Source organism: Rhopilema esculentum, chromosome 14 (genome assembly GCF_057945365.1).
Source record: "Rhopilema esculentum isolate cy_ngs chromosome 14, ASM5794536v1, whole genome shotgun sequence".
Taxonomy (NCBI): Eukaryota; Metazoa; Cnidaria; class Scyphozoa; order Rhizostomeae; family Rhizostomatidae; genus Rhopilema; species Rhopilema esculentum.
Genome location: NC_142828.1, coordinates 3,714,617 through 3,738,042, shown reverse-complemented (window position 1 = coordinate 3,738,042; position 23,426 = coordinate 3,714,617). Strand labels below are relative to the sequence as shown.

Genomic DNA, 23,426 nt, shown 5'->3' with positions numbered 1-23,426 from the left:
CCATTCTGACCGTTCTGTCTCAAAGAAGCAAAAATATTTGGGGAGGGACTAAGAATTAAAATCCTAAAAAACCTGTCTATACATAGACCTGATAAGGTTTTATTGTAACCCGACAAGGAGTTGTAAAAGTTGGTGACTTTCCTCCAAACCTGCAATTTATAGTCTTAACGGGCCTCTGAAAAACAGCTGAGAAGTTGTTTTGCTGGACTATTTTTCTTACGAAGTTTTTCAAGAACTAATTTTCCTGACATTTTTCTAGTCTGAATTCTTTTGAGTTTGGGAAATGATTTTGAAGCTAAACTCTTTTTAATGGTGAAGATCAAACTTTGAAACACAATGATAAGATGAAAGTTTTTCAAGTTCGAGTTTTCAGAGATTTTGGCTTTTGATTCTGCTCGCACAGAGATTTGTACCCCAGCTTCGGATCGAGCACCAAAAGTTCATACTACAGTATACTATTGCTAAGTGGGATCTCATGGTGAATGGGACGATGTAAAAAGATGATGAAAATGTCCCACTAAGCGAAAGATGTTAAGAAATTAGGATAGAAGGGGACACCCAATGTACACTAGTTAAAATCATCGAGGGAATTAATTTTGGCAGATTTTTTCCTCGGGAGAATTTATTTTCATATCTGAGCCATGAGCCATTTTATACATTTGGTTCCCATTTATTCCCGTCAGGACCAAATTCTAGTTAGTGGTCCAAAGCTCCGTAAAAGAAACTTTGTGAAATGCGCCCAACGAGGGTTTTTATTAAGAGGTGTATGGAATTAAATAGATTGAAATGAAATCCAAATTCTTTTCCCCGTTTATCGAAATCTCATTTCGTTATTTTTCAAACCCCTTAAACTTGTAGAACATAAAGTCAATCAGCCACTAAATCAAAAAGAAAGCTTTGTGAAAAGGCCTATCAAACAAAAAGGAAACGATATATTGTCTACAATCTTTCAATAGTTACGAAAATAGATTAAAAATAGTAAAGTATAAGGTATACCTTGTCAACAGTTCGTTGCCTGTGATGCATTCTAGAAATTCCTACATATTAAACCTACTACAATCAAAATAAAAGCATAACATAAAAAAGAAACAAGGTAAAACGGCCTATATACCTTGATTAATTAACGCAGTTTAAAACGCAAAAATATTCAAAACTGCATTGGTCAGGCGGGCGTGGCGATAGTTTGCACAATCTGAGAGTTGCCTCTGTGTATCAAATTTATTCTCATATGATCACTGCTGTAGTGGTCGACAGCAACCATTCTCAAAAGTCATGCCGATAGATTATCAATGAAAGCCAATCGTCAGGGATATTATCAATTAAATAAAGAGCGACTCAACTTACTAAAATCATCGTAAACCGACATTGAAGTTAACCTTCACTGTATGACAAGAGTAAGACAACTACTAATAAAATTTTATCAAGACACTTTGCATCTAGAATAAAACGACTATGTTACAACGAAGATACGCGGCCTTACACGACCGCTATGCCTAAGAATGTCAAGTATTTCGGCGCTTCAGAAAGACGCGGCCTACTTAAAATTAATCCACACTAACAGGACCCAGTCTAAGACTACAAAAGGCTCTCGTCTTATTAAAATAATTGTCTGTTTAGAATGAGATAAATACAATTTCATTGTTGCATTTATCGAGTAGGATGTCACTCGATCAGGCAACACAGTGGGAGGACAATTTTCAAGTAAAAGGTGTATGCAAACAATATACAGAAAAAAGGTTCTAATGGATTATTATTTTGAAGCAATAAACAGAACAATTTGCTTACTTGAGGTCTAAGTGGACATATAAGTTTTGAATCTCGATTGGGCTTATCGAGAAAACTATTTCGGTAGAATAATATCCAGCAGCAGTTTCAATAAGAATTGCGCCAGTGCACATCCTTATGGAATTCTATCAAGAAGGTAGTTTGAGCAAGTATACAGAAACCTGTCCATGAAGCCCCGCAATCGATAAATCGATTTACATATCGTGTTGGCAGCTGACAACAAGTGACACCCCTTACTAGAAGCAATACAAAACCATCACCATAGAGACCTGTCTACAGTCTATTCGAAACTCGAAGACCTGAAGCGTTGAGAAGTCGGAAGACTCTGCTTTGCAGCTACTGCCCAGTGACCTTGTAGCCAAATCGAACGAAAATTCAACAGCCCTTGACCTGTAGAAAATCAAGAGCCTAGATTAAAAAAATATATAAATCCAAGGATTAACTGCTCTATAAAATTCAGGTAGTTAGCTTAAGCAACTGCTATATCCAAATGTAAGACCAAGGCAGAATATATAGTCTTGTATTACTTTGCTCCTATTTGGCAAGGAATCCATTATAAAAAGCTTTAAACCGTTATAACTTAAAGCTGGGATACCATGACTCTCGAGAATAACTTACAGAAAGAATATTACCTTAATTATAGACATAAAATAATGTTTGCAACCAACATACAAAAGAGGTGAACAGGCCTAATATAAATCAGCGGATTAATGCCTCATTGCAGTTGAGTACATTTGGGGGAGTCCTCTTTTGGGGAGCTTTGTTTCTTAAATAATCAGATTCTTACCCATCGTTAGTTCAGGTATAGGCAATTTAGAATTGGACAACTTAAAAAGAGGCAAGCGCAGATAGTGATTTTGCGACCATAACTTCATCTTTCTATTTAGTGAACAAAATGAAAGCCTGGCACTCAACGTATTACCAAATCCAAACCATACTTTCTTGAGAACGTCGAGGACAACCCCTCGCCCCCGCCCCATGTGAACCACCAATTAAATTATGCAAAATATCAAATCATACCTTCATGATCCGCTGAATATTTCCCTACTGTTAATCATTAGTTATAAAATATATCTACACCCCCAGAGAAATATCTTATGACTAAAATGTTGTTTAAGAATCCTTCACCTACGCCAAACTCCCTAACAAAAAAGTAAACTTTTGCAAATAAACACAAATTATTATATTAGGGAAAGATGAAAGTAAAAATATCTCGAAATCTTGAAAAGATATACCTTTATACAAAAGGGGGAGGTTGGCACAAAGAACTATGACTTGTCTTCACTATTTAGAACACTGCTAGCTGACTGAGATTGACCTTTGCTCTTCTGCTCCTTGTCCTTTTGACCTTTATCCTTTTGACCCTTGTCCTTCTGACCTCTTCCATGTTGACCTGTGCTTGTCTGACCGGTTGCCTTTGAACTATTTTCCTTTGAAAGTCTTACTCTGTTCTTTTCTGCGTTAACCTCGTCATCAGAATGCTCATCACAAACATACACACCTTCTGAAATTTCAAAAATCTCCCCGTCATGGTGTGAGCCACAAAATGAATTTGGACATATGCTACAATAGTAGCTCGCTCGTTTGCCACAAATGTCGCAGAAATGCCAAGGACAGTCCCATTTGCCTTTCGGCATATCCGAAAGCGTGAGACATTTGAGGTGATAGCATTTGGAACAGGATAACCTATCGCACATTATCAGTTCACCACCGTCTCCGCATGCAAAGCACTCATCTTCGTGTCCTGGAATAAAATGCAGAGGCCAGGTGTCATTGCTTAAGCATATCAACCACAAATTGATGCCATCGAATGATAGGTTGCACAAAACATTAAAACGTATTGCCTTAAAAACGCCCTACTTGAAATCAAGTCTTCAAAAACAGAACAAACGTCAGACCTCGAATAAACGCCAGGGGCTGCTAAAGCACTGGCTTTTATTCAAGGTCAAGCATTAATTTGACTATATACGGTAAACTGAGGGAAAAGATTGGTTGTTCTTCAAACTATATATATATCTTCAGTCTCTCACCAGTCATATCAGACAGGAGTTTCAATTATAATAAGCTGGCAATAGATTACATTAAAGGAACACTGATCATACGGAAATGAAGGCACAATGACGGAGCGAGGGGAGTAGGCTTTCAGGCAGATGGGAAGGTTTAAAATTTTATCTTCGATTTCTCCTGCACAAGACTATCAGGAGATGCGTGATTAGAGTATGTGAAAAGCAAGTCACGACTTCTCAGGGAAATTTCCTAAAAAAGATACAACTTTATACGCCTTATTAAGCAGTTCAATAAAAGATCAGATTTATTTGAAGATTATTGCTGCGGTAGGAGCCATCTTCAAAAGAAATTCCACTTCAACAATTTTGGACTCTGAAAATGTATCGACCTGATCTTTTTAAAAAATTTCTTCAAAATTCAGAAGTTTCTGCTCATTTACCTCTTTGACTTCAAAGAAGTCGAGTGAATCGTTTCATTGCAACATACATAAATAATGGTACCTATAGTATAGCTTATTGGCAGAAGCATCTTTCAGCTCTTCCAAATAGTAACGTCATAACAAATCATAAGAAAGGAGAGCTAAGATCGGAATATCAGGGATAGAAGAACATGATTTGTGAAATTAGTTGGTTAACTCTTGACCAGCGACACTGTACATAGCTAAAATAATTCCTTCTGGTGTGCCTGAAACTTTTGATAAAATTAGGAGATGAAGAAGACTAACAAGTTCGGAAAAATGTTTCTCCAAAATATGCCAAGAACAATTTTTTTCTACATTTAAATGACTTATCATGTTCTCAAAAGAAAACTCACTTATAACTTTCGTTTTATCCTTTTTGCTTTTCCTCTTTTTCTTTTGCTTGTCCTTTTTCTTCTTTTCTCCTAAAGCAATTGCATTTTGTGTCTTTGGCCGAACACCCAAAAAGCCACTGCAGTTTTTAGAACCACATTGACAAGCCTTCTTTTCGTTGCCTGAAAAACAAACAGGTAGCCCACATAATTTATATATTTCACCCAACACTCCATTCAACTTTCCCTTCAAAAGCCAGGCACAATCCTCTAGCAAGCTGTTGGAGAAAAGATTTATTCACTTTTTCTTTGCTAGACCTTGTGCGAAATTGCTAAATTGGTGGTGTAAGAAAGGCAACAATTTACTGGCTAAGCTAAAATTCCTTTAGAAGCATGTATAACATCAATTCATCAATGCTTTCTAAGTCAGCAACAACAACCGTGGAAATAGAGACATTTTGTTATACCACAAAATATCTTAAAGACTATTTTAAACAGAGAACTTCCTAGTATCTGAATCTAGCATTAGGTTCAGGTCAGGTAGTAGCAATAAGTAGAATTACCTACCTAGAGTGTCTAAATTGTAGTTGAACATGAGCTCTGATCCAGCTTTAATGTCTTTGTTCGCAAAGAGACCAACTCTTATCTCACCGTTTACAGTCCATTTCTGCGTATCACAGTTCGGATCACAACAATGGTTCATAAAACGGGATGTATTTCCTTTTGGGTAAGCATCTATAATGTTGTCCTTATCGATAACAAGGAAATAATAATCAATGATACCCTTATCATGGTAATCATTGATTCTCTTCCGACACGTCGCTTCGTCTATCAGCTCGCCAACGTACTCAATCACAAAATCACCCTTTTTTATATCTGCAATCAAAAAAATTCTACAGCTTACCAGGAAAGATCAAGGAACTGTCTGACAAATACCTCACAAGGATCGGTCTAGTAAATAAGAGGGAAAGGGTCTTAATTGCTAGTGTGTTCATTCACTGTTGGGTTTGCTAAGGAGCAATGTCAAATTCCATGCCTTAGGAGGAAGTGGAACCTAAAGCCTTTGCACAGATTAGCTTCGACTGACCATGATTGACCATGATTAGCGATTATATGCGAAGTGTATTTTAGCAGATAGGACATACACAAGTTGACAACATATTACAAAAACAAAAGGCTAGACTTTGACGCTAAAATATGTTTGATGAAATTTAGAAGAACAATTTTTTAACGTATTTATAATGCAAAATGTTTTTTTTCCATAGCTATTTCAAATTTAGATAAAGACATACATGGAAAATGAAATAAGCGAAAATAACATAATACAACGTGAATTGCTACAATAGATTATTCATCACATCATACAACATAGTATATTATAATATCATAATATCATAGCATTATGTATCATATAATGTATCCAATATGACTTTTTAGATATATGTCCATAAGTTAAGCATAATTTCAGGAATCCAAAGAGTTATATAAATAGAAGGTTTTGTATGCGAAAAATGCTTACAAACACCAAGCGAACAAAGACATTGTCTGCTGAGAACAAAACCAAAATAAAAACGACTCTACAATAATGATATCAAAAAGACATACCTTGCCTGGTTTTCAATCCCCAACCACAACGCGCGGTCTTAAACGGCACGCAGTCAACTTGCTCGCACTTTTGAAAGCGTTGATTTTGGCACTTTTCATTGGCCTTGCACGTCTTATTGCATTCTATTTGTAACATCCTGTTCAAGCATTCTGAGCCTGACCCGCAGGGGTTTTCTGCTCTGGGGGAACATTCGCAAAGAGTGAACTCAGAAGGGTCGATAAGATTCCTCATTGCTGAAACGTATTTGTTTGTCTGAAGCAAAACAGAGATAGCTCAGGTAGAATAAAACAGATTGGAGAAGCAAAAGAAATTGCGAGATGTTTTTACTTCAACAAACTATACTTCAACATATTTTGATTAAAATGCTATATATAGGAGATTTTGAATTTCTTGCAGTTGCATAACCAAGCAGATAGACGTTTGACTCAAATTACTCCGATCTCGGACACTTGAATCTGACATCAGATTCAAGAGTGTCCCAGTGATTTTTCTTTGTTCATTTGTTAATTTAAATCTACCTGTTAATGGCCTCAGGGCAGGGACAGCTTTTTGTTCCCAACAGAAGGAGTATCGTTGTATGTAGATTATCTTGTACAATGATATTGCAGCATGTTGGCGGCATAAATATACAGTTCATATGACGGAATAAACTATACGTTGACAGATTGGATCAATACCTTAATGTGTTTGTACGGCGGTGGTTTCTTTGACTGTTTTGCCAACTTTTGTTCCAACTGTTTGTCCTGTATCTCCTTCAGCTCTTTGTAAGCCTCTTCAACTTCTCGTATTGCTAAAGAACAAGAAAAAAAATTGGATTGCACACATTTCTGCCACCAACAAGTAAACAAATTGGTAAAGATATGTAAAAATAATCATAATACCACTTCACAGAGCAACAAAGAGAACCAAATATGCTTTGTTCAACAACTCTGATCATCTAAGACACTATTCCTTCTGCAACATGAAAACTGTCTAAAAGACATCAAATAGCAAACTATTTCTCAAAACAAGGAAACCAAAAGAAAATGTTAAAGTTTCTCAAAAGAAAATAATTTCTATCCCGTCCGTAAAAATGAAAGATGGACCTCGAGGAAGAATAAAAAGACCATTCTTCATATTTCAAGGAATGCAGATATTTTGTGCACGGCACAGCAGAAGTTTGTGGCTGTGCATCCAGCGAGCGGATTGGGGTAGTAAAAGGGATCAGGGGCGAAGCCTCTAGGGAATTGTTCGGGGCCACGCCCTTTCTAAAAATGTGACCACACCCGTAACCTTGCGTAAGTTTGCATATCATTGATGGCTAAAATGAATTATGATTGTGGGTAGACAGGCGTCTGGCCAGATATGTACAGAAACTAGTAAAAATATATTTGTCAACTTTGAAAAACTGACACAAACAGATAAATAACTACAATGAAAATTCAAATTTCTGTAAAATCAGTAACTTGAAACTGCCACAGTAACTTGAAACTGCCACAGTTTATGAGAAATACTCATGTTACACCCATCACATTCAGTTGAGCTAAACATGTTGGTTATTTCAAAAAGAAGTGCATTATCTGGTGTGCACTAGCCAAAGAAGGTAAAGCCATCTTTTTTATTACAATACTTTACCCACCCTTCTCAAAGATCTTGTTCGTTCCACTTTTATTGCTAACTTTGCAGCCCTTGTCACCCTCCTGGTATGGGAACACCCGGCCTGCATGCAGCCAACAGTAATCTCTTGATCCGAAAAACATAACTGGGAATTCACCAACATCATGTGGTAGGTTTTGGATTCGAAGCGGAATTTCATCTGGAAAGCAGATCCTTGCTGGCCACCATCTGCAAGTTTAAAGGAATGAGTATGAGGGTGTAAAAATGTATAACAAGTATTGTTTGAATCTATGAAAAAGACTACTGGGGAGGTTTGATCATTAAAAACAATACTAGAAAATTGTACATTCTTCTAAAAGAGCCTGTTCAAAACCTTTAAAGAGTCCAGGTTACCTCCCTTGCGTCTTCTTACCGCATTTTAAACTTGATTTTGCAAATTTAAAAGCAAATTTGAAAGCAAATTAAAGCGGTTTCTTTTTTTACAAGACAAAGGTAAATTACGAGACTACAGCCAGTAAAGGAAACTCGTTCGTCATAGACAGAATAAAATATGACGACATCACATATCAATTCAACTTTCTTGAGCCACGCCACATCACACGAGTTGTGAAATAATATTTCGTGAAAAAATTAGTAACAGCTTGCAACAGTGCTGGACTACAAATGCATCCACTGATTAGCTATATAGAAACTTAAAGCCACAATGTGATAACTATGATATATTTTAAATACTCATTGCCCAGTAGAATAGACACCTCTTCCTTAAAACGCAAACCCTTCAGAACCTGATCAGCCTGAGTGCTTGCAAATGCATGGCAAAAAGTTTCTTGACAGTAAATGAGAATTTCAAATCCTTGGTGATTTTCACTATTGTAAAACATGCCTAGAAGTACTTTAACAATGAAAAAGTCAAGTTGACTTTACATACCTCCAGAATCCGTACTTGACCCAAACAAGGTCACCAAAAAGAGGTTTCTTCCCCTCTCTGCAAGAGTCACACTGCCAAGCCTCGTCTGGAACACCATCAAGGTCTTCAACACAACCGGGGTGAAACGCAGCTGGACAAGTATCGCAGCATACTAACATCCCACCACTTGAACAGACAAAGCACCAACTGACATTATAATGTGTGTGATGCGGCTTGCTTTTGTGTGGTACAAAGTGCTTGTTGCAAACCATCAAAGAGCTTGTCAACTGCATGCATCCTGCCACGAGGCATCCAGATGCATGGTATGCCGTAGGGCAGCGTACACATCGCAACATTCGCTTTTTTGATGCCATATTGCTGTCTTTATCATTAGTACAAGTTCCACAACTATGCAACGAGCAGTAAAGTTTGTTGTTTTCAAGGCGACAACCAGGTGTTTTCTCTGCACATTCTTGATGATAGAACTTGCCACAAGTAGGGTAGCTGCATTTGCGTAATTTCCCGGTTTCTTTGCAAAGGAAGCACGAATGATTGCCAGTTAGGCATTCATCGCAGAAAAATTTGTCTGGAACAGTACTTAGTCCTAAGCAATCTGGATGAAATGAGCTGTAACAAACACCGTTACACGACAATAATCCTTCCGATTGTTCACAAATAACACAAATGCTGTCTCTTTTGCTCTTACCAGCATCGTCACCTTCTTTCCCAGAAATGGATGACGTTTCATCCGAAACATTACTTCGTGTTTCTAGTTTTTCTCCTTTCTTCAGTTTCTTTCCAGGCACACAAGACACTGCTAACGACCTTTCAAAGTGATTATCTTTCGCAGCATCAACCACGCTGCATTTTTCTGTGCCTTCATCCAAACCACTTTGGTTGCTTTTTTTATCAAAGTTATTCACTAAAGAGTCTTTATCACTAGAACAGTAAGTATCAATGACACCTGTGTCCGCAGATATTGGTGTTTGGCCATCCGAATTCTGCAGATCTTTAGAGGCCTTCCTGTGCCTATTTCGGTTTTGTTTGGTTAAGCTCTTTTTGCGTTTTACGCGCTTTGGTGGTGGTCCCATGTCAGAGTAATCCTGAGCTTCATTTTTGTCATCCAAAGAAATTTGTTTCCGCTTTCTTACCTTTCTGCCACGCTTGCTTTCTTCTATGTCATCAACAGGAACTTCCGTAATACCAGTCTCAGCTTTCATGCTCTTTCGTTTGTGGAAACCTCCTTTTGTTTTAGTTTGATTTTCATCTTTACCCTTACCGACTGACTTCTTTTTGCCTCTCTTCACTTTATCTACATTAGCCATCTCAACCATTTCTGTATGACTGTCTTTCAATTCTTCGTTTAACTTCTTCCTTCTAACATACTTCCTTTTAGGCTTTTTATCAGCAGTAGGAGTAGCCGTATTGGAAGCCAGCTCTGTCCGTACACCATCGTTTGATGAAAGTTTCTCGGAATAGAGTGTTTCCTCTGTATTCGTACCAGCTGTTGTTGCCCTACATTCACTCTCTGACCTGCTGCCGTTTTTTTTACTTTTTCTTGGATCCTTGCCACTCTTTTTGGGGGATTTTTTCGATGAAGAATTTAAGGCGCTTTTCTTTGGAGTGACTTTTCTCTCAGCTTTTGTTAATTTTGAGTTCTTGCATTCCGTTTTCAGTGACTTTTTCGTTTTGCTTTTTGGCTCATCTGAAAATTCCCCTTGCTTTGGATTTGAATTCTGAGTTTGGTCATCAACTGAAACCCCCTGGTCATCGGTTCCTAAAGAGTTGATATCTTCTGCACCATCTATAGAAGCCTTATCTACAGTTGTATTCAGTTCATCTCTATTATTCTCTATAGAAATCTTTCTGGTGTCGTTCAACAATGATTTCTGCTCAAAGGCCATCAAATTTTTCTTTCCTAATGAATGCCTTCCGATATCAGAGGATTTTGACTTTTTATTGGCTTTTTTAGTTCCTTCGGGGGAAATGGTGACTTTACTGTCATTGTCGAAAATTTCTTCTTCCAAGGTGCTTTTGTTTTTAACAGTATTGTGCAGATCAAAATCTATCTTCCTCACACCGTCACGTTTCTTCTTTCCAAAGCCAGGCTTTCCTTTATCCACTTCGGTAGCCCTACCTCTGCTTGACAGTATTTCATCAAACGCGATGCCCACATGAAAATCTGACATTGACTTCCTCTTCCTTTGTCTTTTACAGCAATTTACAGAGGGGCTTTCTCCACTTTTGACAGAATCACCAGAACTCAAAATAGATTGCCTCTGACTGACTGGACTTTGATGACTCGGAGAGCTACTAGCTGACAGAGGTTGAGGTGACGACTTCACTACTTCATATGAATTAGAAGAGGTGAGGTTTACACATTCCGTTGACAGGACATCTTGTTCTTCAATTTCGGGAGGCGTTTTCCCGTTATCTTCCAAAAAATCACTATCAGGCACATTTAATAGACCATCTCTCTTCTCACATCTTTCATCTCGGTCCGGCCCAGGGGGATTTTCTTCATGATTCTTCATCAAATTGGATTCTTGCTCGATATTTTCATATCTGTTAAAAATGTTCAACCCAGCTGAGACAGGACACTGGTCACTTTGGTCTTTCGTACTCTCCAGGTCAGGCCCATGTAGAGATCTACTGCAATCAGTGAAAGATGGAAGTAGATTTGAACTTTCTACTTCACCTCTTTTTTCAACAACTAAAGTATAAGCTTCTGGATTGTCCAGTTCATATGACCCACAAGAAGACACTAAAGTTGTGCATTGTTCTTCAAACTGTTCATTTTCCCTTCTCTCCGTCTCAATTTGATCTTCTTCTGATATGCAAACGTTATTTACATTTTTACTTTTCTGGTACTCCACTATACCGTAAAGGTCATTTTTCTTTGGATCTACCAGAGAAAGTACTGCAGATTGTCCAGTTGGAATTCCTCTCAAAGAGCTAGGATTATTCAAATCTAATTGGTTGATAATACCGAGTGTAGGATTGTTTATAGTAGCTTTACCTGCTGCTATGTATCCCTCTCCATGTGTCATTTGGGTTGTTAAGGACGACAATACGTTACATGTGCTGTCAAAACCTTTGTCATGATAAGATTGAGAACAGGCAAATACAGGCCCAAAGGGCAGATTTTGACGACTGAAAGCTGGCTGAAAGTCAACTAGACCATGCAGATCAAGCTGAGATGATTTTTCAAAGTCAGTATCTATACTTGGCATCGTCCCTAACTTAAAGGCGTCTATCTCTTTGCCTTGAGGTTCGATTGCATTTTGATCTCCAGCTTTGGCAAATACAGTTGGTGTGGGATAATCTTTGTTAATGTCACAGCCTTTACTAACTGGAAGCCCTACATCATCAGCATTCAAATACACGTCCGCATCTTCTACGCCATTCAGTTCCTCAGATTCAAAGACGGTATTATCCCTTTCAATATCTTCGTGTATTTGATCTGACCTTTCTTCATCAGTGGTGAAAAAGTTTTGCTTTGGCGATTCATGTTCATGCATCACTATGGAAATATCACTTTTATGTGGGCCAGCATCATCTAAGGTGCAACCAGCGATTTCATTTACGTTCTCGTGCTCATCTGAACGATCACTCATCAGCTTCATCTCCATAGCTCCAATTTCCGGCTCTATAGTGTTGTCTGAAAATTGGATAGAAAGCCGAATCCCTTTTTCACCAGTAGAAAGTGTCTCTGAATGTCGATCTTTAATATGATCTTTTGCTCGCTCTTGCCATTCAAGATTAAAACTATCTTGGTAAGTATCATCTTTTTGACATGAAGAAATCAAAGTGCAAGTGGAAAGATTTTCATCTGATCTGATGTGTAAATAACCATCTACTGGTTCATTATACAAAGTAAGTTCTTTTTCCTTCAGCTTTTCCTTGTCACCACAGTGGATCTCTTGACCTAATTGAATGGTTTCACTTGATTTCTCATTTCCAAAGATTGTTGAGCTAACGCTGTTATCCGAATCAACATTTGTTTGTGTACATTCTTTTTCTGGCAAACGGTTATTTGTACATATCTTATCGAGCTGAAGACTTTGTTCTTTAGGTTTTGGCGAAGATTCTTCTGTTTTTTGGACCTCCGATGCAGGAGTCTCTGTTCTTTCAATCTCAATTGGAATTTCTCTCTCAAAGTCATGTATCAGTTCCAGAATCGACTCCTTAGGTATACAACCGTTTATCCCATTCTTACCATTAGGATGGGTTTCTGATGATAAACCTAAAATGTCATCTATCTCGAGCAACTGACGAGCTTTACAAACAAAATACTCCTTATCTGGTCCACTTAACAATACATGGTTTCTTGTACTCCGCCTCAGTGGCAATCTGTCGATTTTAAGTTTCTCCTTGTTTTGATGTCTAGTGGAAGAAGATGACCCAGTTGATTTTCTTTTAATAGTGTGCAGTTCGAAACGAGTACTTTCATCAAAACTCTCCATGCACATAGTTTGATTTCTATCTTCTTCAGTGACTGTTTGCTTGGTTGCTATTTCAGTAAGGTTACCAACAACGCTTGTCTCAGAGGCAACAGTATGATTAACCGACGTATCTGAGGCTCCAGAATCTTCAATGACTGGTTTGGAAGTGAGCATTCTTTTTTTGCCGCGTTTCTTACTTTTTCTGCCTTTCTTTTTAAGTCTACCCGCTACAGACGATGGCTTCTTGTTTTCAGCAGAAGGGATATCTTGTCCTGAACTATTTCCTGTAGCTCCGTTTTCACCTCGCTTATCACCCATATCCCCAATTTGGGGCTTCACAGAGGAATTCCCGTTAATAAGGGACTCAGATCTCCTTCCAAATCCTTGCTTTTTCTCTTGAAAGTCTTGCTTACCGGCACTGATTGCAAAAGTCTTTCTTTTCTCTTTCTTAGATTTGCAATGGACTGCCTTTTTAGTAGCTTCATTCTTTGCTGTTGGCAATTTCAACTGTCTTGAAAACTTTTTAGAAGCATGAGTTTCCTTTGTTTTGATATTTCTCCGCGTGCAACCTTTCTTCCTGCTCTTAGCTTTAGTCCCTTCGTTGCTCTTCTTGCTTTTCCGTTCTGGGGTCTGTGTTTGTTTATTTTTCAAAATCTTCTTTGGAACTATTTCAAAATATGGCGCTTTACTTGGCAGAAATTCAAGTTTGATTTTCTTGGGCTTTTTGAGTAACTCATCTTTCTCAACATCGCGATATCTTTTGTTTGAACTTGCCAATTCCCCTTCTTTAAGTTTGCTATTCAACCTTGAAACCTTAAATTTGTCAAATTTTTCATCAATCAGAGCTGGATCTTTTACTTCCATTCTAGCAATCAGATCACAGCTATCTACACATGGCTCATTTACTGTCATTACTGAAACGGTATTTGCAAGACTATTCGGCGTTGAAGGGACTGCATTTATCAGGAGACCTTGTATTACAGCAGCTGATCGTCCTCTTCTTTTCCAGGTTGACTTATTTTTTAACCCTCTATCACAATCAACAATATTGGATTTTTTATCTTGAGACTGCTTTAAGCTAACGTTCTTACTTTCCGATGAGCTAATACAAACATCTAAATGATCTAAATTATTTTCGGTATCGATTTCTTTATCATAAAAATCGTCAGAACTACCACCGCCAGGATCCTCGTGCTGGACATCAGGTTTACCTAGCAAACATGAACGGCGTGTAACCCTGGGTTTTACTTTTACTCCTTTCTTTGGCAGCTTCTCCTTCTTCTTTGTTGGAGAGTCCGGGGATTTACTAGGCTTTGTTATTTTCTGGCTGAGATGGTCGTCATTGTATTTGAAGACATAACACAGTTTTCTCTGCTGTCGATTTAAAGGGAGTGCTTTTTGTGCTTGTTCCAGTGCCCTTTCCCAAGCCTTTGCTTGTTTTGAATGTGCAAGCTTGTCACGTTTAGGAGTAACAGTGGTTGGTAGCTCCATGGCCGGATCTTTGCCTACAATAGTAAGGTAGAAAATAATACATGATACCAAAACCAATGACCTGGAGCAGTTCAGCAAGGTCGAATATAATTATACTTCGGTTGCCAAATTGGCACACTCTGGATTCTTGAGTAAAAGTTTCCACCCCGACACCACTAAACTTTTGACCTTCAACTGGATTAAATAATATAATTCTATCTTGCATCTTTCTACAACTTGTAATTTAAATGCAATAAAAAATGTTAAGGGTTATGACCTTGAAACGGTCACCAGAAACAATTTACGAGGTATAATCCGTTATAAGTTCTCAAATTTGATATCATCTCAAAATCTATAAAAAGCACAAACAATGTGGAAAGTTATATCTAGGCTAAGTCTGTTGTGCCAAATACCAAACTGGGCCTAAAAAAATTAAAAATATTTCAATGAAATCTGGGGTAATTCGCATAGTTCGCATTTTTTTCGCTTAGTTCCAAAACGGGAGCGTAATCTAATTGGTGGTTGGGAGTTTTGATTTTCGCTTAGTTCCAAAACGGGGCCGTAAATCTAATTGGTGGTTGGGAGTTTTGATTTTCGCTTAGTTCCAAAACGGGGCCGTAAATCTAATTGGTGGTTGGGAGTTTTGATTTTCGCTTAGTTCCAAAACGGGGCCGTAAATCTAATTGGTGGTTGGGAGTTTTCGCAAATATCACGTGGCGTAATGACGAAAATGGTTAAAATCGTAGAGAAAGCATTTTAGAAACTGACTACAACAAAACAAAATATCACGACTTGAGTGAACAGTTCCTCAACTCTGATGAGCCCTTCAACCATGTAAGGGGTTAGCGCTTGCTGATTATTCCATTCCAATACAACAATCACGAAGCACTTTTTTACCTCGTATGTTTTGCGGTTTTTAATTACTTGCACTGAAAAGGAAAGGTACTTCACAGAATGAGTCACTTGGTATAAAATGTAAGGGGTCATGTTTCCAGCACGATTTTCTATTTGGCAATCTATCTTATGAAAGGAAAATTTTATGACTTTCACCTTACCAGTTCTACCATCATAGATCTGTTTTAAATTCTTTGTCATTCAGATCAAATGATGTCAAAAATTAGAACAACAACAAAACGCAACTGAAATGTTTAAGGTTAACACGAAGCCATTCTCACTATGCGCTTTTAAACCAAAACCGGATTTTCGATTTAATCTATGTTGAACAAGAATAGGAATATGGTGTCAGAAAAAAACAGTTTGGCCGTTTATCTTGCGAAGACGAACAAATTAGACTAAAAAGACTTGTGCGAACAAAGAGCATTGTTAAAAAATCTTGATAAAATATGTTCATTCCAACTTAAATGATGATGATAGGGAGAAGAAAAATATAGCCAAATGTGGATAAATATTGCTTTTTTAATGACTTTGTCTCCGTTTTTCAATTAAAATGTTGAAAAACAGACCTGCTGTCTGATGGTATCTGATTCTAAATAACCCTTCAAAAAGCATGAAAAATTGATCAATGCTCATATTATTTGGCTACTGATAAAAAGTCAAATCAGTTGAATTAAATTTAAATACTGCTCAAACATGGTTGGTAGGAAGTATTTCAAAATGAATGATTATGATTTGTTCCTGTTTTAAAAGATAAAACTTGCTCAAAATTACCCTGTTGTTTAAATAACCATCAAAGCAATTGCAAATAATTAAATACTTGAGTTGTTACAATACTAAGAAAATATGCAAAGTGGAACATCTTAGATAATTGCTTTAAAACCACTCTTTTAACATATTGGTATAATGTGAACAGAAGCAGAGAAAAAAATACATTGGAAGAAGTTATCAGGACCAATCAAAAAAGTAAAATTCCAATTTCAATTCATCTGGACCAATCAACAAAGAACAAAATCAGGAAATATACAACAGCCAACATCAAAGTTATGAAAATAAGTTATACCAGAAAATGAAAATGGTCTGCCAAATTGGGCTTAATGATGGATAGGCAAAGATGTACATGCTATGGTATGTAGAAAAGAATGGTTCTAAGTTGCAAGGATGAGTTTCATACTTAATGCAACCATCAGGCAACTTTTGATAAATTCAAGATTTAAGAGAATGAAAACATAAAACGATGTATTCTCAAATAATTGTACTCTATTTGATTTATTAAACCCCAGGCATTCATCAAATGGTTGGCTTTTAGGAGAGGTGACTATTGGAGAGAGAGATGTTTAAGGAAAAAGTGGTTTTGCAAGATATAATCATTTTTCAAATCAACCAACACTAAATCCAATAAGCACAAAATCAAACCAGTTGTTAAAAACGCCTCCATTTCATCTGAATCAAAATCAGTTGATAGATTCTTCTCAATGTCAGAAACTGTTATTTCAAATGGATCCACTTTCTCATCATCTCAAGATGTGAAAGCTTGCAGTTTTTTTATTAACTGCATAGCAGGACTGATGTCCTTCTTTGCAACATTATATTTTTTGTCATCTGAATCATTAATTGAGAAGAGCAATGAGCAACATCAATTTATAATTTTATGGTGAGGTCTTTTTTAATTTGGTTATCAAAAGGGCATCCATGAAATTGCCCTGGGTATTTATTAAAGAAAACTTTGTTTCAACAGATGTGGGATGTTTATTGGGAGTGAGGCATTTGATAGAGACTGGATGCTTAAAAGATCAAACAGGGCAATCAATAAAAAGGTTGCATTCTAGAGAGGTTTTGAAACTCCTAAATTAACAATCACTAATTCATCATTGTTGTAAAGAAGCAAACATTGAGAACTGATTATGCTTTAGCTCAAACATTCAAAATATGGCCTGTTTGTTTCTCAGGTAATTAAAATCAAATTCTATTATGCCCTGATTTTGTAATTAGTTTTAAAGGCTCTTGCCCAACCAGCATGCTTTGCGACTATAATTAAAAGAACAGGCCTTATATCATAATGCATGAAAATACAAAACACAGTCAACTTCTTGAGACAACTAGCCCTAAACATGCCGATTGTGCAAAAGCCTTTAAGGAGGATTTTAGAAAATCAGTGTAATAAATCATTCAGAAGGTAAAACATGACATATTTAATAGATGAAAATTAATTGCACCCATCACAACAGCATTCAATATACAGTGCCAACAAAACATATTTGAAAGTGGAGGGGTCAAAGTCCTGTAAGGACTTAGGAAAGGCCATCATTGTGGTTGGCGGCAAGAAACATTTTGGAACAATAGTTTCTTAGAGGTGGCCAGAAACTGTATCTAAAATGGATTTTAACTGTAAGAAAATCTGAGGCAATATATTTAAGCATTGTTTAAGCATATGTCCCATAGTCGTGTCTATTTTAATGTTAACTTGAAATAGGTAGGGTCTTGCGAAGTTTTATAATAATCTTTATAAGGCAGCTCATGATGAAGCCTTTTTTCAGCTTGTTTTAGTATCCGAAATAATGTGGGGGAGAAAAATAAATGAAACATGGTTTATCAAAAATAAATTATCATTGAAATAAAAACAGAAAAACTATCAGCTAAAAAATAGAAATTAAAATTTTTTGAACAGTTAGGATTTTACTTTTTAACATCTTATCTTTCAGAAATAAAGTGTTTTTAACAGACTCTAGAATTAAAAGACTTTCAAAGTGGGCTGGTCAAAACGAGTTTCAATAGAACTTACAATTTCGTCTATATTGTTTCTTTCTCAACAGATTATTGATACAATCAAACTTTGAAGTTTTCTTGATGATACATTTTAAGAACAAATCTGCCGGTTCTTTGTTTCTCATATCCTCAAAAATATTCTTATCAGCTGTTTCCTTTTCTTCAACAGCTGATTTCTCTTCTTTTGTTATGTTTTTGAGAAAGTTTTCATTACCAAATAGACCTTGTTTGCCAAGTGTAGGCCAAAGAAAAACCGAAACTCTGTCAATTTATGCTGGCACAAAGTTATTCTGGATTGGTTTTCTCTATCTATTTCCAAAGCCAAGCTGTTACTCCTGTACAACTTGGACAATGACTGAAATCTTTCATCAAAGTCTGATATTTAAATTTTTACATGTCTTCTATGGTAGCAACACAGCAACCAAGCTAAAGCTAAGGGCATATTTAAGGGTAACCCCTCAAATACAGTTAAATACAAGCAGTTACTTGTAGAATGATATAGTACATTTCATTCATTTTTGCCTCCCTCTAGCTATGAGTGAAGAAAGCTCAGCTTAGAAAAGCTAAGAAAAGTGATGTCAAGCTAAGGGGGTAGTAATGGGGCATACTTACTTCATTTTCAATTTTTAATAACCAAATGAAAAAGCTTGTTGACCAATATTGTTAGTTGAAATATATTGGAAAATGTATTTTTGGCCCAAAATGCCCAAATAAGGAAATTTGTGGCCAGGACCCCAAAATTACAAAAAATAAAACGCTTACTAATTTCAAATTGTTTCTCTCACTTATACGCTTCTAATGAGGTATCATTCACTTTCTAGAAAAAATTGTTTCTTGACTTATGACCCTATTTCCAAAAATACGTGATCTGGGCCCACTGTTCATACTTACCTCATTTTTAATTTTTAATAACCAAATGAAAAAGCTTTCTTCCTTAAATAAAGTAGACTGAATTGTCCAATTAACAAGATCCAGTATCAACATAATGACATATCAGTAGATACTCATTTTCATTCCAATTGCCTATATCATTTTTGATAAACATGAAGAGATAAGCAATGATTCAGGAATTAGTAAGCAAATTAAGTTATCTGAGGTCAAAAGGTTAATCAACAAGAAATACCTTACATGCCTGACTCGATCAGATAAGGGAAACTCTCATGGTTTTTTACAAAAATGATATTTGGAATGTAAAGAAAACATGTCCTGCTTCTAATACAATACTTGCTAGAAGTCAAGCTTCTTTTAAAAAAATGTATATAACTATTTGTGGATGACTCTTTATGCCTTGCAAGGTTCAAAACAGAGGTGTCAAGTACCTTTTAAGACTACGGATATCCTAAAGTTTGAAGTGACCGAGAGGTGTTGCTTGATTTTTTATTTAACTTCACAGGGGAACAGAATGCCCTAGATACTGTAATCAATGAACATGGCTGGAGAGTTTAGCAGAAAGAAGAGTGAAAGCAAAGATCCTTAATTTCTATGTAGACATTGCAAAAGAAAAAATTCACTCATATAAGATTAAATCATATCAAAAGTCCACAAACTCTTTCAACATCATATTCTAGAGCTGACACACAAGTTTTCATTTTTCAAAGTGCAGCTTGATTACAGATCATTGGTATGTCTTCAGCAATTTTTGTAACCACAATGCAACCTTTAATCAAATCATGGGGTAATTATGGCCAGCATCATGTGTGAAAAAATTCCAACCATCAAAGCAAATTCCCTCCCACTTTTCTGTAGGCTCAAACAGGGACTATACCTCTTCAAAAAAAGGAAGTATTTTTGAGCCTCATAATTTCTGAACAAATAGTTTCTACCTTCTGATTTGCTCAAAACAGCAGTTCACTTTACAAAGATGCACCAAAATAAGCTTTGATACATCTAAATTTTCTGAATACAAACCCTGGCCCTTCAAAATTTTAATTTTTTTACTTTTGGAGAGAAATTTTTAACAATTTTAGGCTGCCATTATAGGCCAAATATTGAAGAACTTTTTTTGTAATTTGTCCTTATAATGCTCCCAAAAAGTTCGAGGGTATAAGCTTTGAAGAGGCTACCAAAATCAGATCTAGAGATATAGGAGCTTAAAGTTTGCAAAAAATTTGTTTCCACCTCCCAAAATTCTTCATTAGAGCAAAAGATGGAAAGGTTGAAGAACCAAATCTTTGGGATGCTACAAGATATCACGCTCAAATGTTCAGGATTTCTTATCCTATGTATATGAACATTGACACAACTTTCATGAAAAATCTGAGATGGTGGATGTGGGACATCTTCAAAATTTGGTCTTTTTAGATACAGTTTCCCTAAATTCAATAGGATTAGTGATCATTTTAACTTTAGAAAAGACAATAGAAATCATTCATGCCATTATCAATCACTTGTTACCTGTGTTTTTTTACTGCATTGCCACAGAATAACTGTATATACCAAGATAGAATAAGAGAACTAAGATAGTCTAACTAAAACCCCTTGATTTACCTCCCTTTTCGCATCCCAATTTTCAGTGGAACAAGCTCTGTTGTCCGAAACAAAACCACCATTGACAATGGCTCATTCGCCTTGTCAAGGCTTGCTCTTGTCAAAGGTGGTTTTGTTTCGGACAACAGAGCCCGTTCCACTGAAAATTGGGATGAGAAAAGGGAGGTAAATCGAGGGGTTTTAGTTAGACTATATTAGTTCCTTATTTTATCTTGTATATATATACTTCTATAAAAATCATGAACAGAAACATTGAAAATCAAGCAGATTTGTTTGAAAAAGACATCCCTAGATTCTTTCGAAACTCTTGCCTGGGAACTTGTATTAAATCTGTGTGTCTTTCAATATTCTGGTTCATTTTCTCTCTTTAAACACTGTAATAATGTGACAGTGAAACGAGAAGCAGGGTGAAGACAGTGGTTAAGAACAGCAGGACTTATTACAACTACCAGAATGCATTGGGTTTAGCTACACATGTGATGTTGCAATAATGGTATCTGTCTTTAGCAGGTGTGAGGCTTACTGCTTACAAAATTAGAATAATATAGTTAAAAAAACAAAAGGTATATATCGTTGCAAAAAATAAAACATAATGTAGATATTATTTCATAAATAGACTGTTTTAAATTCTTAATATGGTTAAAGATGACAACCTATCATAGTACCTAAATTTAGTTTCTATGCTAGCAGTTGAATTCTGGAATATATAAATTAGCATTAGGAATGCAATTTGTAATGCAAAAAATTAAGATGGAGATGTCTTATCATTATATAACTAAACATCAATTGCATATTGCATTTTGTACTATGATAAAACCATATATATCCTATTTTGTTCAATATAAATATAAACTATAAAAATTGTCCACCTTTGATTTTCTTAAAAAAAATTATTTTGAGCCTGAATATATTTTTAAAGTATTCTTTTTTCCAAATCTGATATGTTTTAGAGGAACAACAGCTGCTCTTGAATAAAAACTACAGTTTTTGAAAACAAAATACCTCAGCTCTATAAATCTCTTAACATCCCAAAACAGGCAACAGCTGATAAATGTGACACAAATTTGCAAGCTGAGGCTGAGCAATATTCTTATAATATTCTTAAAAATTGGATGATACTGAGCCTGAGTCATCTTATAAATAATATTCTTAGAAAAAAAGAGCGTTCATTCTAATCAGAATGACCTGCATCGTTTAAAGTGTCCTTAAGGCCATATGACTCAGTACCTAATGCCAGAATTTAGATTTATTTTAGTAAGTAAAAACTACAAATTTTCTTGTAATTTAACAAAGTGAAAACTGAACTCAAAAAGGCTTATGTCAGCATGGTGACCTATTTTTGGTATCCATGGCAACTTGCAAGGAATTTATTCCAACTAACCTATAATTAAATTAATGACATCATCTGAACTACTTTTGACTATTAAAAAAGAATTCAGTCTTTTAACTTTGATTAGCAAGTTGAGAAAAATCACAGCATTTCTTTTTCACCCTTAAATGATTAAACGGTCATCCTCAAATTTTCCTATTTACCCCTGAAGTGATCAATAGATAAGAAAGAAACAATTTGAATAAAAAATTTGGGATAATTAAACTTCACACGAGAAGCAATTACACATTGAAACAGTTTCATTTTCAAAGCAAAATGAAACAAATGAACCAACTTGATGTTGGGTGCATTTTCCGTCATCACGTAAGACGGCCGTCACGTCACTAAACACATAGGGAAAGATATTTACCAAATAAAATAAAAATCGCAAGGTCTAAAAGAGACCTCGTATAATGACCTTGTGCAGATTTACCTGTGAATTTTATCATATTCTTGTCTGAAACCCATCCACGTTGAGGCTCGTCACCAAAAAACTGGACATGGTATTTAAAACATGTCTTCCCTTTGCCCGAACTCTGGAAATAAACAGCCTTATTTGGCTCGTAAGATACCATCGATGGCCACCAAGCATGCCCTGGGATCTTGGACCACACCAAATCACCAACAAGTAGTTCGGGTTTGGGTACTTTGGTGGGCGATTGACTGCCTCCAGGTCCGCTCGCAATATCATCCATTGAATCATCAGCGCCTGCGTAGGGCCTAGGCATCTTGTTTGAGGAACTAGACTCTGCACTAGCACCAGCCGACCCGTCATTCTCTGTTTCGGAAGGACCCAGCAGTTCTCCGTGTTCGTTTATCATGCTGTTATCCAGCTCATGGCATGCTTAAGTGGAAAGTCGCTGTCCTCGAAGTTAAATCACATTGTAATTTGCGTAACTATTTCGGTCATACCCTTCTCTTTCCCAGGCCTAAGTTAACCTTGTAAATGGAGAGCATGGGGCGATAATTGCTATTTTACAATTTGATTGGCCGCTTTTGATCACATGCACGCGAATACATCCAAAAAGCGCGCCATTTGGATGCAACAAAACAAGATCACGTGGCCCTTCAATTGCTGCCATGCTGCCATCAAAACATTCCAACGTCCACGTTATTTGCCAAAAGCAAAAGAGAACTTCTTAGCTTTTTCTTTGCCAAAACTTGCAAATGTGCTTCAATTGAATCGAAGTTAGAAAACACTTTTATAGGGATATGATATTTTATACGCACGATAGATAAAAACGTTTTTTATTTTATCCGAAACTTGGATCAGCGAAGTAGCTAAAAGTTTCTTTATTTTGCATC

At 36.4% G+C, this 23,426-nt stretch overlaps 1 protein-coding gene across 1 annotated transcript; it reads right to left on the bottom strand.

Moving 5' to 3' along the window:
• Positions 1-933: 933 nt before the first annotated feature.
• On the bottom strand, positions 934-23,077 carry LOC135696499 (uncharacterized). Its single transcript, XM_065215902.2, has 9 exons — positions 22,555-23,077; positions 8,712-14,640; positions 7,806-8,011; positions 6,865-6,977; positions 6,187-6,439; positions 5,149-5,457; positions 4,606-4,764; positions 3,021-3,529; positions 934-2,175 (listed from the first exon to the last, which is right to left on the bottom strand). Exons 1-8 carry the CDS (start codon positions 22,940-22,942, stop codon positions 3,054-3,056), a joined length of 7,833 nt encoding a protein of 2,610 aa, XP_065071974.2. The 5' UTR covers positions 22,943-23,077; the 3' UTR covers positions 934-2,175; positions 3,021-3,053.
• Between the last annotated feature and the right edge of the window lie 349 nt (positions 23,078-23,426).